At 39.1% G+C, this 17,479-nt stretch overlaps 1 protein-coding gene across 1 annotated transcript in view; it reads right to left on the reverse strand.

The window, feature by feature from the left end:
• Positions 1-1,866: 1,866 nt before the first annotated feature.
• The window catches only part of LOC100496508 (Fc receptor-like protein 5), a 297,411-nt gene continuing 281,798 nt past the window's right edge, over positions 1,867-17,479 (reverse strand). Inside the window, 8 exon segments of the mRNA XM_031891836.1 lie at positions 1,867-1,992; positions 5,484-5,509; positions 7,593-7,661; positions 10,539-10,679; positions 12,602-12,883; positions 14,504-14,785; positions 14,932-15,213; positions 16,810-17,091. Of these exon segments, the coding sequence (XP_031747696.1) occupies positions 1,867-1,992; positions 5,484-5,509; positions 7,593-7,661; positions 10,539-10,679; positions 12,602-12,883; positions 14,504-14,785; positions 14,932-15,213; positions 16,810-17,091 (1,490 nt within the window).

Raw genomic sequence — 17,479 nt, forward strand, 5'->3', positions numbered from 1 at the left:
TATACATACAGTCTTTTGTAGGATTCCTGGGCTTCTTCAGAAGCGGCTGCACTTTAGTCCCCCAGCCTTAGGGCAGCATACAGTAACTGGGCCGGGCTACTAGGCCATCCACCTCTGGGGATAAATATTCCTCCGGCTCTCAGAGGAAAACAGTTCCCAACACACTTTTCCCCAAACAGGGTTCCACCCTGCAGCCCCAGTGTCTCACCTCTCCCCCAGGAGAGAGCAGCCCCCCATGCTCCCATTGGGGCACCTTTTAACTCCAGGTGAGGCTAATCAGCCCTCCCAGCTGCACAGGCCCTTAATTTCCCAGCCCTTTGTGCTGCTTCATAGAGGATTATGGGAGGGATATACTTTCCTTATATGATTTTGCCAACCATGCTACACTTGATATAAAGTGCTTCCCATCCCTCACTAACACTGCAAGTTATAAACAAGTTATCTAGTTTGACACGGTAGGAGAGTGTTCACCTACAAACGTTCTCCTATTTGTTTAAAAAAGCAACATATTTAGTAAACATTTTTCCCTTCCACATCTCCAGTTACCTTAATAAGGTTTTATATATACACTGGATATATCCCCCAATGACTATTAAATACTGTGATATGTATCTCTTATCAATTGTTTCTTGTAACTTAAAGGAAAACTATCCCCCCAGAATGAATATGTAACCAACAGACTGTTTATATTATGTTAAGTGGCCTATTAAAGAATCTCCCCAAACTGGAATATACATATCAGTAAATATTGCCCTTTTACATGCTTTCCCTTGAGCCGCCATTTTGTGCTGGACTGTGTGCTCCCTCAGAGATCAGCTGACAGGAAGTGATGCAGCTCTAACTGTAACAGGAAGTAGTGTGGGAGCAAAAGGCAGAACTCTGCCCATTCATTGGCTGATGGGGCCTAGCATGTATGTGTGCCTTGGCTTGTTTGTGTGCACTGTGAATCCTATGATCCCAGGGGGCGGCCCTTAGTACATAAAATGGCAGTTTCCTATTTAGGATTACCCAATGGCACATACTACTAAAATACATGTTTTTATTAAAATGGTTTATTTAGATGAAGCAGGGTTTTACATAGGAGCTGTTTATGCGATATACAGTGTATTTTTATAGAGATGTACATTGTTAGGGGGTATAGATTTTCTTTAATTTTCTGGCATCATCTTCACCTATTACACTCCAGTGGGCCAATTCTGCTGGCTGGGAGGAACCTGAGCTTACCTGCAGTGCTATGGGAAATGCTCAGTACCAGGTACACCCTGGCAAGGTGTCTGCCCATAATGTGATCAAAGAATACACCTACTGGAGGCCCCACTAATTAAACACTTAAGGACAAGGAAACCCTATATTTAATTCTAGTTCCAGGTAATTGAGTTTATCAAGCCATCTTTTAGGCTGCCCTCTTCAAACTTTTGTAGGGACCTATGGGGTTAACAGCCCCTATGACTTTAAATCCCTACACTTCCTCCCTCTCCAGTTACTGTGCTGATTACACCAATCACCAGGTTTATTTGTTCACAACATTTTTACTTTATTTTTGCTTATTTATAAATACTACAAAACTGTAACAGTAAAGAAAAAAGACTTTGAGTTTTGTACTGTTAATATGACTGCTTTCTTGTATTTGTTAGTTTTTTTTTTTAATTGTAATTTTTATTGTGGTTTACAGCATAACAGTCCACAGCAGCACATTTGTATTACATTCTTATTTAACAGTGCGGATAAGTCAAGGAGTGCACAATCTATGTGAATTTCAGTCATAATAATAAAGTAACAGTGCATAATAACAGTAACCAGTAGTATTTGTTAGTTTAAAGGCATTTAAGCTCTTGACCAATCAGAATAGTCAAGATTTTCTTGAATTTACTCGGAGCTGATATTCCCATAGATGCAGGAGGCGTTGGAGATCTCGTGGTTGGATATCCGTTTGACTCTTTTGCTGTTCCCCCCTTTTATTACAGCGTATGTAACAGAGTTGGCCAGTTTGTCCTGCACAAGTAAGAAATAGTTATTAGATGGAAGAAGCTGACTATACATATGGCACTGCTCAAAAGTCTTTTATTTACTCGGAGAGTTGGCCTGCAACTCAGTTCAAAGAGTCAGAAACGTTAATCATAATAAAGGGATGTTTTTATCCTAAATTTCTCTTTTCAGTCATTCAACTTGCGGCATTTCCCTTTGTGTAAAAGTTTGCAACACCATCAAAAATTTTAATAAAACTGCAAAACTTTTGCTAAATTCATTGGGGTCAATGGGAAGGCGAAACTACATTGTTGGTAAAGAAGAAGGAAAGGTAAAAACTAAGTAAGGTTTAATAGAAAGGTCTATGTAATAACTGCCATAAGCACTCACAGAAAGTCCTTAGTGAAAAGAAACACCAATTCCTTTCCATTTTTTCTGTATACATGATCTATTGTGTCAGACTTTCTGCTCTCAGAAAAATCCTTCAAGGAATGAGTTTGCTCAGTTTGTTCCTCTCTGCTCTCTCCCCCTCCCTTCTCCTCCTCCCCCTCCCATCTCTCCTCTCTCCCCCTCCCAACTGTGCTGTGTAATCTGAGCTACCAGCAGCCAGAGCTGCAACATGAAAGCTACTGAGACCAAGCTAAAATGGCAGCTGCTATCTCAAACAAACAGAGGGAGCTTCTGGGGCTATTACTCAGGTATGGTAAAGCTTTCTGTAGAATAAATATAGCACTCTAGTCTGCACTATTGTGACTAATCTATTGGCAATAAAAAGCCAAATTGCCTTTCCTTCTCCATTAAGGTGGTTTTAGCTCAGCAATAGCAAATACATTGTTAGAGAAACGCCTTTCCACTATGCTACAACTTTTCTACATTCAAAAAAGACTCACTTATTGCCAATTTCTTATAAACCTGGTGCCCAGACAGCTTCTTGCTTAGACAAGGGGAGGGCTGGAGGGGGGGGAATCCTATACCACTTTTTGATATGGAAGCAAGGGGTGCATAACAATGACATCTCCATTTTTATGCTGTGCAACAGTCCACATTTTTTGCTGTCAAACCATTGCATAGTAAAATTCTAGCGTAAAAAGGGAGAAAAATTTAACATGACCTATTTCAGAATTTTTTATGAAATTTCTGAATTTCCTATTGCAAAGTTTCAATTATTCTCCTAATTAATCCTGCTGCAAATTCTGCAGTGCTATGAATCATATAATATTTTTTCACATCTACTTTACAAGTAACAAGTAGACAGTTTTTTTTTACCTGCAAGCTATATTTTTGCTGATATAGCCCATGTAAAAGATTTAGGATTAAGATTTTATTAGGATTAAGATTTAATTTTAAGACCTGTTCTTACTCTACTGACCTACTTTCACATGGACCTTAGTTCAGATTTCAGCTTCTCTCATGTTTTTGTCTGTTTCACCTAGGGATGCACTGAATCCCGGATTCGGTTCGGGATTCGGGCTGAATCCAGGCTTTTATTTTTAAGGATTATGTTTCGGCCGAATCAACGGTCCCGGCCGAACTGCATCCTAATTAGCATTTGGATTTGGTTCGGGATTCGGCTGAATCCTTCAGGGTGGGTTCGGCCGAACCCAAAAAAGTGGGTTTGGTGCATCCCTAGTTTCACCAATTCATAAAGATGCACTAATAAATACTGTATCATAGAGTTTAACTAATAAACTATAATATTACTACCACTACTACTGCAAATGATAATTCAGATGTTCTTCTTCATAATCCATAATTCCCAGGCTGAGCGACAGTTAAATTCAGTTACAGTAATCACACAATTATATCAAATATATACTTTTCCTTTAGAAAATGTCAATTTGAATGAATAAATTAATGACTAACAATAATCATCATTATGATCACCATACTCAGGGTTAATTAACTAAATATAATAACCAATTATAGTACATAAAAATCACTAAATAAATAAAAATATACATACATAAATACAGGTATAGGACCCATTATCCAGAATGCTCGGGACCAAGGGTATTCCGGATAAGGGGTCTTTCCGTAATTTGGATCTCCATACCTTAAGTCTACTAAAAAATCAATAAAACATTAATTAAAATCAATAGGGCTGTTCTGCCCCCAATAAGGGGTAATTATATCTTAGTTGGGATCAAGTACAGGTACTGTTTTATTATTACAGAGAAAAGGGAATCATTTAACCATTAAATAAACCCAATAGGGCTGTTCTGCCCCCAATAAGGGGTAATTATATCTTAGTTGGGATCAAGTACAGGTACTGTTTTATTATTACAGAGAAAAGGGAATCATTTAACCATTAAATAAACCCAATAGGGCTGTTCTGCCCCAATAAGGGGTAATTATATCTTAGTTGGGATCAAGTACAGGTACTGTTTTATTATTACAGAGAAAAGGGAATCATTTAACCATTAAATAAACCCAATAGGGCTGTTCTGCCCCAATAAGGGGTAATTATATCTTAGTTGGGATCAATTACAGGTACTGTTTTATTATTACAGAGAAAAGGGAATCATTTAACCATTAAATAAACCCAATAGGGCTGTTCTGCCCCAATAAGGGGTAATTATATCTTAGTTGGGATCAAGTACAGGTACTGTTTTATTATTACAGAGAAAAGGGAATCATTTAACCATTAAATAAACCCAATAGGGCTGTTCTGCCCCAATAAGGGGTAATTATATCTTAGTTGGGATCAAGTACAGGTACTGTTTTATTATTACAGAGAAAAGGGAATCATTTAACCATTAAATAAACCCAATAGGGCTGTTCTGCCCCAATAAGGGGTAATTATATCTTAGTTGGGATCAAGTACAGGTACTGTTTTATTATTACAGAGAAAAGGGAATCATTTAACCATTAAATAAACCCAATAGGGCTGTTCTGCCCCAATAAGGGGTAATTATATCTTAGTTGGGATCAATTACAGGTACTGTTTTATTATTACAGAGAAAAGGGAATCATTTAACCATTAAATAAACCCAATAGGGCTGTTCTGCCCCAATAAGGGGTAATTATATCTTAGTTGGGATCAAGTACAGGTACTGTTTTATTATTACAGAGAAAAGGGAATCATTTAACCATTAAATAAACCCAATAGGGCTGTTCTGCCCCAATAAGGGGTAATTATATCTTAGTTGGGATCAAGTACAGGTACTGTTTTATTATTACAGAGAAAAGGGAATCATTTAACCATTAAATAAACCCAATAGGGCTGTTCTGCCCCCAATAAGGGGTAATTATATCTTAGTTGGGATCAATTACAAGATACTGTTTCATTATTACAGAGAAAAAGGGAATCAGTTTAAAAATTCTGAATTATTTGATTAAAATGGAGTCTATGGGAGACAGGCTTTCCATAATTTGGAGCTTTCTGGATAACGGGTTTCTGGATAAGGGGTCCGATACCTGTACAATATAATCCATCTATGTTGCTGTTTTTATTACTACTATTTTTGAAGACAAGTAATACTATTTTGTATTATTATTATTATTTGAGCTATACTTACATTTCTATTGCTGTGCACAGGAGTATCTAATAGAAAAACATACATATACAAGACAAGATACAAAAATAAATAAAAATATACAAAATAAAAAAAACAATAATTAATAAATACAATATTTTTGTGTTGGACACATACACCAGAATATGCATGTGTTTGTATTAATGGAGCAGGGAATAAAACCCATTATCATTATTATTATTCAGTTGCATTTTAATATTCCAAACTTACGAGGAATAGGTCTCTGTATGTATATGTGGCTTGTTTAATTGGTTGAAGACACATTTGAAGTTTGGACCCCCCACTAGTCAGGTGCATATCCTATTAAAGCAAAACTATACCCCAAAACAATGAGGGTCTCTAAAAATATATATTGCATAAACAACCAATCGGGTCAGCTGATGTCTGAGGGAGCACACAACCCATCACAAAATGGCGGCTCAAGGGAAAGGATGTAAAAGGGCAATATTTACTGATTATTTAGATTATTTAATAGGCCACTTAACATAATATAAACTTAATATAAAACTCTGGTGGTATAGTTTTCCTTTAAAAGCCTTTGTACTATAGCTACAAATTGCTATACACTAAGGGGCCCATTTACTTACTCACGAACGGGCCGAATGCGTCCGATTGCGTTTTTTTCGCAATGATCGGTATTTTGCGATTTTCTCGGAAAATTATCGCGACTTTTTCATTACCAATACAATTTTTGCGGAAAAACGCGAGTTTTTCGTAGCCATTCTGAAAGTTGCGATTTTTTCGTAGCATTAAAACTTGCGCAAAAAGTTGCGATTTTTTCGTAGTGTTAAAACTTGCGCAAAACATCGCGCCTTTTAAGTTTTAACGCTACGAAAAAAGCGCAACTTTTCGCGCAAGTTTTAACGCTACGAAAAAAGCGCAACTTTCGGAATGGCTACGAAAAACTTGCGTTTTTTTCGCGCAAATCGTATTGGTAACCAAAAAGTCTCGATAATTTCCGAAAAGTCGTAAAGGCGCCGAAAAAATCGCAAAAAATACGAAAAAGTCGCAAAATGTTCGTTTTCCAATCGGAATTTTTCCAGTTCGGTCGGAATTCGTGTCTTAGTAAATCAGCCCCTAAGGGGCACATTTACTAATCCACGAATCCGAATCCGGAATGGGAAAAAATCGGATTGGAAACGAAAATTTTTCGATTTTTTTCCGTCGCCGTCGCGATTTTTCGTATTTTGCGCGATTTTCCCCCCGCCGTCACGACTTTATTGTATTTTGCGCAACTTTTTCATCGCCATCGCGATTTTTTCATATTGAGCAATTGTAAATGGCGGAAAAACCAATCCGCTTTTTCCCCACGGCGACGAAAAAGTCACGGAAAATATACGATAAAGTCGTAACGGCGGCGAAAAAATCGCGGGACATACCAAAAAGTCGCGACGGCAATGAAAAAGTCGCAATTATACCGATCATTACGAAAAATATGCGATCGGACACATTCGGTCCGTTCATGCATTAGTAATTCTGCCCCTAAGAAATCATGCATGCGGTGTCTTCTCCATGGTGGAAAAATAAAGGCTGAAAAAGCCCAATCCACCCTGGTCTCCAACCATGGTTTATGTATTAATCTTTATAAATAAAGATATACATACATACATACAATCTACTACACATATATCTCAATGTTGGGAATCCCCCTGTATCCCTCTGCTCAATATTTAATACATTTTCCTTATTTGTGTAAAAAGTTCTTACATTTTGCTTTTTCCCCCAAAATCTTCGGCCTACCATAACCTCTAATGATTTTTACTAGTCTGAATTGAGGGAAAAGCCATCAAACTAGTTTTGCATTAGAGAAGTCAACCAAAATAAGAGCAAATAAAAATGAATAAATACAGATTTGTTTTACCTGACTAGGATTATGTCCATAAAATAGATAAAACAGGAAAATTTGACTTAAAAGGGGCTGGTTATTTTTATATGTAGCCCAGTTTGTACACCTTGTTACTTTGGAAAAAGCGTATTGCCCATAAAATAGTGTATGATCAACATACACAGGCTAACTCATACAATAACAGTTGAAAATTCCATTTGGAATAGTGATAATTAAGGGAATACACAATTATCAATAAAACTCACTTTTCTTGGTATGGCTGAAATCAATGGAGGTATAAACGATATCATCTTCCACGTGGAAACCGCAGCTGGCTGCACAGAGACAAAAGAGAGATTTTCTACATTATTTAAATGGAGTTTAACCTTCGTCCATGTCCTAAGCTCTGCTTTCATTGCCACCTACCCATCTGTATTTGGCACAAGTCAAGACTACTAGGTGTATAACAAATATCATAAAACATTAAAGAAATTATTTTTAGTGATGAGTAAAGTCCCCTATTTTGCTTTGCCAAAAAATTGGCCAAACTACAGGAAAAAATGATGAAAAGGCAAAATTTCAGCAAATGCTTCGGAGTCAATGAGCATTTTTTATCCATGTTTTTTTTCTTGAACCACATTCTGTGAAATCAATAGGGTGTTTTTCTCAATGAGGGAAAACAATGGAGAAATCCCAATGCTGTTGGCACTTTTCTGGCTAAATAAATTTCATGGCAAAACACTAACCCTTCCATTGGAATTTTTTTTCTTGCATTTCATCCCACATTTTTCTTGCACTAAAAAACTTGCAGTGAACATTCTAGCACAGATGTGAAACTTTTGGCAACCGTTGAAGACTAAAGTTCTGTCGTGAAACTATATAAGGCAAACAAAAATTGCTCGTCCCTAATTATTCTCTTTACTTATTTATATTTTTTCTTTTCCTTACCCAAGTCTGATATATCTTCATACAATTTTGCTGGGCTGTGTGTCTCTTCATCATTCCCTGTTCTGTGTGAAGGAACAGTTAGTTATAATGTTTATTATTGTACTGAATTGTATGATCCATGCTTGAAATATTCTTTAATTCTATAGATATTTGCTAACTTTTTATGTGAAACTATGTGATATTTATTTATTTATTTTTAATAATAATAAGGGTCTAATTTTAATGGAATTGGACTGTTATACTCCACAGAGTTTGTGAGCTGAACAAGCAGTCTGTGTAATTACTTACCTAACATGGGTTTTGGAAGAGTTCCTACCTTAAAAATATATAGAGATGAAAAAAAATTTAGATTATCATTCAACCAACTCTGTGTGAACAAAATGACATTCAATTTCTCCTAATTAGTTAATTCTACCAACCTATTAAAGATAACGTTCAATTTTTCATATAATTTCATACACTTTCCTCTTTCATTGATATACAGATATGGTACAGTACTCATGCTAATGCCATTGGCCAATTGTTTCATGAAACTGCCGCGAAAATTCGGCGTGGAAAATATTGTTGCGCGTCAAGAAAAGTCATGGTCACATCAAAATGGGTCGCGTAAAAAAAAAAAGATGTGCACGACAAAAAAAGTTGTGTGTCAACCGTGTTTTGGGGATTTTCGGGTAGTTGTACAAATTTGTTGCCGAAGTGAAAGTGGGACAGATTTGCTTATCACTACTTGTCGTGGTTTTGTCGCATAATAGATAGATGAATAGATCATGAAAACATACAAATGCAGCCAGCAAGTTTCTACATTTTGTCTCATGATGTCTACACACCAGTTTTTAAATGTGTTAAATTCTTCCTATAGATCAGAGATCCCAAAACTTTTTGACCCATAAGTCACATTCAAATGTAAAGAGAGTTGGGGAGCAACACAAGTATGAAAATGTACCTGGAGGTACCAAATAAGGGCTGTGATTGGCTATTTGGTAGCCCCGTATGTGGACTGGCAGCCTACAGAATGTTCAGTTTGGCAGTACACCTGGTTTTTATGCAACCAAAACTTGCCTCCAAGCCAGCAATCTAAAAATGTGCAGCTGCTTTGGGGCCACTGGAGCAACATCCAAGTGGTTGGAGAGCAACATGTTGCCCCTGAGCTACTGGTTGGGGATCACTGCTTTAGATGGTGCTAAAGTGCAAAGACTTGCCACAAAACACAATAGAAAACCCAAAAGACTGCGCTCCACCTGGTGGTGGATTTTGGTATTTTCCCCCTGTCTTAACTGGAAGAGACAACATGGTAAAAGGCACTTGATTGCATCTGTATGTTGTAATTGCTTTCCCTTAATCCACTGTGATTTATCAGAATGCCCAATCTCTTTCTGAGAGATATTATGTACGGGTTTGGGACCTGTTATCCAGAATGCTAGGGACCTGGATAAGGGATCTTTCCGTAATTTAGATTTCCATAACTTGTCTCCTAAAAATCATTTAAATATTGAATAAACCCAATAGGGCTGTTCTGCCCCCAATAAGGGGTAATTATATCTTAGTTGGGATCAAGTACAGGTACTGTTTTATTATTACAGAGAAAAGGGAATCATTTAACCATTAAATAAACCCAATAGGGCTGTTCTGCCCCCAATAAGGGGTAATTATATCTTAGTTGGGATCAAGTACAGGTACTGTTTTATTATTACAGAGAAAAGGGAATCATTTAACCATGAAATAAACCCAATAGGGCTGTTCTGCCCCCAATAAGGGGTAATTATATCTTAGTTGGGATCAAGTACAGGTACTGTTTTATTATTACAGAGAAAAGGGAATCATTTAACCATGAAATAAACCCAATAGGGCTGTTCTGCCCCCAATAAGGGGTAATTATATCTTAGTTGGGATCAAGTACAGGTACTTTTTTATTATTACAGAGAAAAGGGAATCATTTAACCATTAAATAAACCCAATAGGGCTGTTCTGCCCCAATAAGGGGTAATTATATCTTAGTTTGGATCAAGAACTGTTTTATTATTACAGAGAAAAAGAAAATAATTTTTAAAAATTAGAATTATTTGCTTATAATGGAGTCTATAGGAGATGGCCTTTCCGTAATTCAGAACTTTCTGGATAATGGGTTTTAGGATAAGATATCCCATACCTGTAATAAAATACCTGTTGTAAGAGAAGAATGACCCAAGACCCAAGAAGGATCTGTTTTTTCACTCTCTACAGATATTGTTGCTGCAGATGTAAGTTGTAACTCACTGCTTAGTTACCTGTTTTGGGGTGATGCAGGGGACACATTAGCAATGGGGCAAGTTTGTGTCGGAACTTGAAGGTGACGATGACAGTGATAATAAAAAGCAACACTGCTAGTATCCCAGTGAGAGCTGCTACCAGGGAAGCCGGATTTCCATCTATAAGGAATGATAAAATAATATCATAATTTAGGTTATAATATCATAATTAGCTTTATAAATGTGAGAAATACATTTGTATTGTTGTGGTAATTTTTTAACTAATCTGGAATTATAGTCCATCTTGGGTCCTTATCTAGTTAAACAATATTTTTAAATACATACAACTTAATTTATAAAGGCTTTTATATATGTATATCTGTAGGGAACTGGTAAATTGTACCCTTTTTCACTGGCAGTCCCTGAGTTATTTGGACAGATATAAAGTATGAAACATTCGGATTCATTCAAGCTTCAGTATGGTGACTTTTCTTGGGCCGGGTTGGAGCTGCAGAGTGCCATTGAGCCCTATGGGAGACTTTCCTTGGGCCGGGTTGGAGCTGCAGAGTGCCATTGAGCCCTATAGGAAGCTTCCCTTGGGACAGGTTGGAGCTGCAGGGTGCCATTGAGCCCTATGGGAGACTTTCCTTGGGCCAGGTTGGAGCTGCAGGGTGCCATTGAGCCCTATGGGAGACTTTCCTTGGGCCGGGTTGGAGCTGCAGGGTGCCATTGAGCCCTATGGGAGACTTTCCTTGGGCCGGGTTGGAGCTGCAGGGTGCCATTGAGCCCTATGGGAGACTTTCCTTGGGCCAGGTTGGAGCTGCAGAGTGCCATTGAGCCCTATGGGAGACTTTCCTTGGGCCGGGTTGGAGCTGCAGGGTGCCATTGAGCCCTATGGGAGACTTTCCTTGGGCCGGGTTGGAGCTGCAGGGTGCCATTGAGCCCTATGGGAGACTTTCCTTGGGCCGGGTTGGAGCTGCAGGGTGCCATTGAGCCCTATGGGAGACTTTCCTTGGGCCGGGTTGGAGCTGCAGAGTGCCATTGAGCCCTATGGGAGACTTTCCTTGGGCCAGGTTGGAGCTGCAGAGTGCCATTGAGCCCTATGGGAGACTTTCCTTGGGCCGGGTTGGAGCTGCAGAGTGCCATTGAGCCCTATGGGAGACTTTCCTTGGGCCGGGTTGGAGCTGCAGAGTGCCATTGAGCCCTATGGGAGACTTTCCTTGGGCCGGGTTGGAGCTGCAGAGTGCCATTGAGCCCTATGGGAGACTTTCCTTGGGCCGGGTTGGAGCTGCAGAGTGCCATTGAGCCCTATGGGAGACTTTCCTTGGGCCGGGTTGGAGCTGCAGAGTGCCATTGAGTCCTATGGGAGGCTTCCAAAATCATGCTAAGTCTGAAAGTTTCGCCCGCCGCTTACGAGCGCTCAATATGAAAAAGTCGCGACAAGATACGAGCGAGTCGTAATGGCTACGAAAAACTCGCGTTTTTTCGCGCAAGTCGTAATGGCTACGAAAAACACGTTTTTTCGCGGAAATCGTATTGGTAACGAAAAAGTCGCGACAATTTCCGAAAAGTCGTAAAGGCGCCGAAAAAATCGCCAAAAATACGAAAAAGTCGCAAAATGTTCATTTTCCAATCGGAATTTTTCCAATTCAGATTCGAATTTGTGTCTTAGTAAATCAGCCCCTAGGTGTGATAGACTGGCTAGGCTAGCTAGTAAGCAGCTTCTGGCTGCAACAAGGATTTGCAGAGGGATTATTATCCCGAGTGTAATACTGCCCAGAGTAGGGTTACCAGTGTACAGACCTAGGGCTAGATAGTTGATCACCCAGGTTCCAATGGGAGCCATAACCTGAAAGCTGGGAGTAACCCATTGTGCCCTGCGGGGAGAGAGATTGTGACTGAGACGGACAGTCTCCTAGATGAGGCCAGGAACTATTTTATGTATGATAGCCTCCAGTCTCTACTGAGTTTTTTAATGAATATTTTTTATCACAAATATCATGGTTTTCTTTTTGAAGTATCTGTCTGAATGCCATAAATTGTAAAATATAGTTCTGCTCTAAATATTGTACAGATTAGATGGAGGGTTAGCTTTTACTCACCCTGGATGTGGATATGTGCCATGTTGCTCCTCTTCCTCCCACTGCCGGTTGGAGTTTGTACCTCACAGGTATAATTCCCAGAATCCTCCAGCTGAGCTGAGGGGACTCCATATTGGTTGGATAAACTGAATCCCTGCACATTGTGCCCATTTCTGTAGAAAGCAAACTGCAGCTCTGTAGTCTCTCTGTGTGGGCTGAGCTCTGTGTCACATGTTATGGTCATGTGATCTCCTTCTATCACCTGATCTGGGCTCACTTTTATTTCTGTAATGGTGAACAGTTCTGAAACATAGTAAAAAATAGTAAGGAAGAGTGATATAAAAAAATAATTTCAGTATTTCTGTTTTATAATTAAGGACACATGTACTTAGCTAGAGGTCCATGGGCTCACCTATGAAGTTTTGTTTGTTTTTTTGCAGGGTCTCTCTGTATTAAAACCATGACCCCAATGCCTATGATTTTCTTTACCCTACCCATTTATTCATCTATATCCCACACGTGGCTTTAAGCTACTACAGATTTGTGGGCCAGTGAGTAAAATGTTTAAAAATGCAGTACCGCAACGCGTTATTTTTATCACATTGGGGTAATTCTCGCATAGAAATAACACTAACGCATGATTCACAAACACTTAGACGCGCTAAATATCGCATTAGGCTATGCGAAAATTAACCCCTACTTGAGGCAGGCGGTAATTATAGAAAAGTACAGTTAATGAGCTTTTGGCAACACAATAAGGACTTTGCAGTGTTATTTATTCAAGTCTGTGTTGGCCCCAGAGTGATGCAGCCGCCAGTTTGCAGGGAAATGGGTATTTTCAGAACTGTAGTTTTCCGAAAGTAACTGCTACGTGCGTAATATGGTGTGATAATATTGTGCGCTAATTTCGCACGCGGGCAGGAAATAACACACACAGGAGAAAATAGGTGCAAGTCTTGGCGCTCTAGAATGGGCTGGGCATAGAAAATGGGCATTTTGTAGTTTGTGCATTACCCGTATATACTCGAGTATAAGCCGATCCGAATACAAGCCGAGGTACCTAATTTTACCTAAGAAAACTGGAAAAACGTATTGTCTCGAGTATAAGCCTAGGGTGGGAAATGCAGCCGCTACTGCTACGTTTCAATAATCAAAATAAATACCAATAAAATTCCATTAATTGAGGCATCGGTGGGGTATATGTTTTTCAATATTTATTTCAAAGAAAAACAGTAAACTAGCTCTGTAAGTGGAGAAGAGGGTCAACAAAAACAATATGAGTGCTACCCCACGCTATTGCACATTGGCAAACTGGCTGCATACCCGGTCCCGGAGGGGATGTAAGGGGGAATAAGTATTGCTAGTGGGAGCCTAGGCCAGGGCACTGGAGTGTCTGGTTGCAGGTGGCCTAATTTGCACACAAAGGACAGAGGGTGCTAGTCTAGAGGGACCCATGGCACCCGACTTGAGTATAAGCCGAGGGTGACTTTTTCAGCACATTTTGGGTGATGAAAAACTAGGCTTATACTTGAGTATATACAGTAGTTAAATGGTAAAATGTAAACCCTCATATGTAATTAAAGGTGCTAAGTTTGCCCAGGAGCAGTAACCCATAGCAACCAATAAGTCGTTTGCTTCTAAACAGGTGACTGGTAAATTCTATCTGCTGATTGGTTGCTATCAGTTTCTGCTCCTGGGCAAACTTAGTGCCATTTATTATGTAACCGCCCAAAAATATAAATTTTACAACCCTTACTGATCTTTCACTAGCTTTAATAAATTATTTCTATGATTCTTTTTATTATTGTTCTGCAGTGGGAGTAAGGGTGAACAACAAATCGTTAAATCAATAACAAGTGGTAATTGAAAAAAAAAAAGAAAAGCATAATATGTATATTTTATTTCAAAAGTATTTCTGCTCACCCTGTATGTGGATATGCGCCATGTTGCTCCTCTTCCTCACACTGCCGGTTGGAGTCTGTAACTCACAGGTATAATTCCCAGAATCCTCCAGCTGAGCTGAGGGGACTCCATATTGGTTGGATAAACTGAATCCCTGCACATTGTGCCCATTTCTGTAGAAAGCAAACTGCAGCTCTGTAGTCTCTCTGTGTGGGCGGAGCTCTGTGTCACATGCTATGGTCATGTGATCTCCTTCTGTCACCTGATCTGGGCTCACTTTTATTTGTTGGTAAGGGAAGAGCTCTTAAAAAAACAGAAATATATATCCATAATGCTATGGATTCCATTTGCAAATCTCATAGTTGATACTCAGTAACAGTGGACATGAATTTATAGAGGACTTACATATTACCAGTCTATGTGATTTTTTTTTAATTATTCCTACTCACCCTGTATGTGGATAGGTGCCATGCTGCTCCTCTTCCTCACACTGCCGGTTGGAGTTTGTACCTCACAGGTATAATTCCCAGAATCCTCCAGCTGAGCTGAGGGGACTCCATATTGGTTGGATAAACTGAATCCCTGCACATTGTGCCCATTTCTGTAGAAAGCAAACTGCAGCTCTGTAGTCTCTCTATGTGGGCGGAGCTCTGTGTCACATGTTATGGTCATGTGATCTCCTTCTGTCACCTGATCTGGGCTCACTTTTATTTGTGGGTAAGAGAAGAGCTCTAGAAAAGAAAATATATATATTTATACTTCTATGGATTCTATTTTCAAATGAAAACTCTTATAGGAGATACGCAGAGATAGTGGCCATGAATTTACAAAGGACTTACATGCATATTGCCTGTCTAAGGGGCACATTTACTAAGCAATTTTGAGATAAAGTCAGATTTTTTTCTTTCTTCTAAATAATTTTGAGATTTACCAATGGGTTTTCGCCAGAACTTGATTTTTTCATAATTATTCCCTGAAAAATTCAGGTTTTTTTAAAAAATAACTCCCATAATTCATGATTTATAAATTGTTTAGTTAACTTTTTTGTCAAAAAAAAATGTGGCAGGTTGTGTGCTTAGAATAGTAGAGGAATAGAATAGTCAGTGACAGCCTGTCCTTGTCACATTTTAAAGGAGAAGTTAATCCCCTCATTGTTGTATATTTCACCCAGCTTCAAGGGGAAGTTAATCCCCTCATTGTTGTATATTTCACCCAGTTCCAAGGAGAAGTCAATCCCCTCATTGTTGTATATTTCACCCAGTTCCAAGGGGAAGTTAATCCCCTCATTGTTGTATATTTCACCCAGTTCCAAGGGGAAGTTAATCCCCTCATTGTTGTATATTTCACCCAGTTCCAAGGGGAAGTTAATCCCCTCATTGTTGTATATTTCACCCAGTTCCAAGGGGAAGTTAATCCCCTCATTGTTGTATATTTCACCCAGTTCCAAGGGGAAGTTAATCCCCTCATTGTTGTATATTTCACCCAGTTCCAAGGGGAAGTTAATCCCCTCATTGTTGTATATTTCACCCAGTTCCAAGGAGAAGTTAATCCCCTCATTGTTGTATATTTCACCCAGTTCCAAGGAGAAGTTAATCCCCTCATTGTTGTATATTTCACCCAGTTCCAATGGGAAGTTAATCCCCTCATTGTTGTATATTTCACCCAGCTTCAAGGGGAAGTTAATCCCCTCATTGTTGTATATTTCACCCAGTTCCAAGGGGAAGTTAATCCCCTCATTGTTGTATATTTCACCCAGTTCCAAGGGGAAGTCAATCCCCTCATTGTTGTCTATTTCACATGTTTTCACATGTTTTCCCAAACAGGAAGAGCTCCAGCAGCCATTTTAAGAGCATTGGTGCTCATTCTTGGAAAACAATAACGTGTTTAAGTTTCACTTGAAACTGGGTGAAACAGAAAGCTATGATGGAATTAACTTTACCTTGAAAATGTGTGAAACATACAACAATGAGGGGATTAACTTTAATCCCCTCATTGTTGTCTATTTCACACATTTCCAAGAATGAGCGCCAATGCTCTTAAAATGGCTGCTGGAGCACTTCCTGTTTGGGAAAAATAAAGAGGGAAATAAACGTCTGTTTAAAGGATTCAGAGGTTTTTTTTCGAGTTTTAACAATACTTGCAACTCTAAAGACTTGGGATTTTCAAATTTAAATGATTCAAGCATTATCTTGACATTTTATAAATACAGCAATGATCAAATTCAATTCAAATTTATACCATGTCCAGTTTATACAACTTTCAAGGCCAAAAAAAATAAGTTTTAGTAAATGTGCCCCTAAGTGATTATTTTAATCATTTATACTCACCCTGTATGTGGATATGTGCCATGTTGCTCCTCTTCCTCACGCTGCCGGTTGGAGTTTGTACCTCACAGGTATAATTCCCAGAATCCTCCAGCTGAGCTGAGGGGACTCCATATTGGTTGGATAAACTGAATCCCTGCACATTGTGCCCATTTCTGTAGAAAGCAAACTGCAGCTCTGTAGTCTCTCTGTGTGGGCGGAGCTCTGTGTCACATGTTATGGTCATGTGATCTCCTTCTGTCACCTGATCTGGCCTCACTTTTATTTGTGGGTAAGAGAAGAGCTCTGCAAAAAATAACAAAAGTATTAAATGCACTCTATCTACAAAATGTAATAGGATGTAAATCTAATGCAGGTTTACTGCCCCTTGCACTAAATGTGCCTTACCTGAGACTGAAATGTATTGTTCAGCGTAATAAGTATTAAAAACCTCAATGTAAATACGATCAGTATCTATTTCTTTTCCACATCTGTATGTACCAGACGCAGTAACACCCACTCTCCCTATGTGTAACTCAGAGCCACTGACTGGGGACCCAATGGCCTTATTGTCCTTGTAAAATACTGGGTTCCATGCCAAATATCCAGGCCGACTGTGACACCTGAGAGTCAGGGAGTCCCCTTCATGAACAGCAGGGGGCGCCTGCAGGATGAGCCGATCTGAAATAAAAGA

Source organism: Xenopus tropicalis, chromosome 8 (assembly GCF_000004195.4).
Source record: "Xenopus tropicalis strain Nigerian chromosome 8, UCB_Xtro_10.0, whole genome shotgun sequence".
NCBI classification, from domain to species: domain Eukaryota; kingdom Metazoa; phylum Chordata; class Amphibia; order Anura; family Pipidae; genus Xenopus; species Xenopus tropicalis.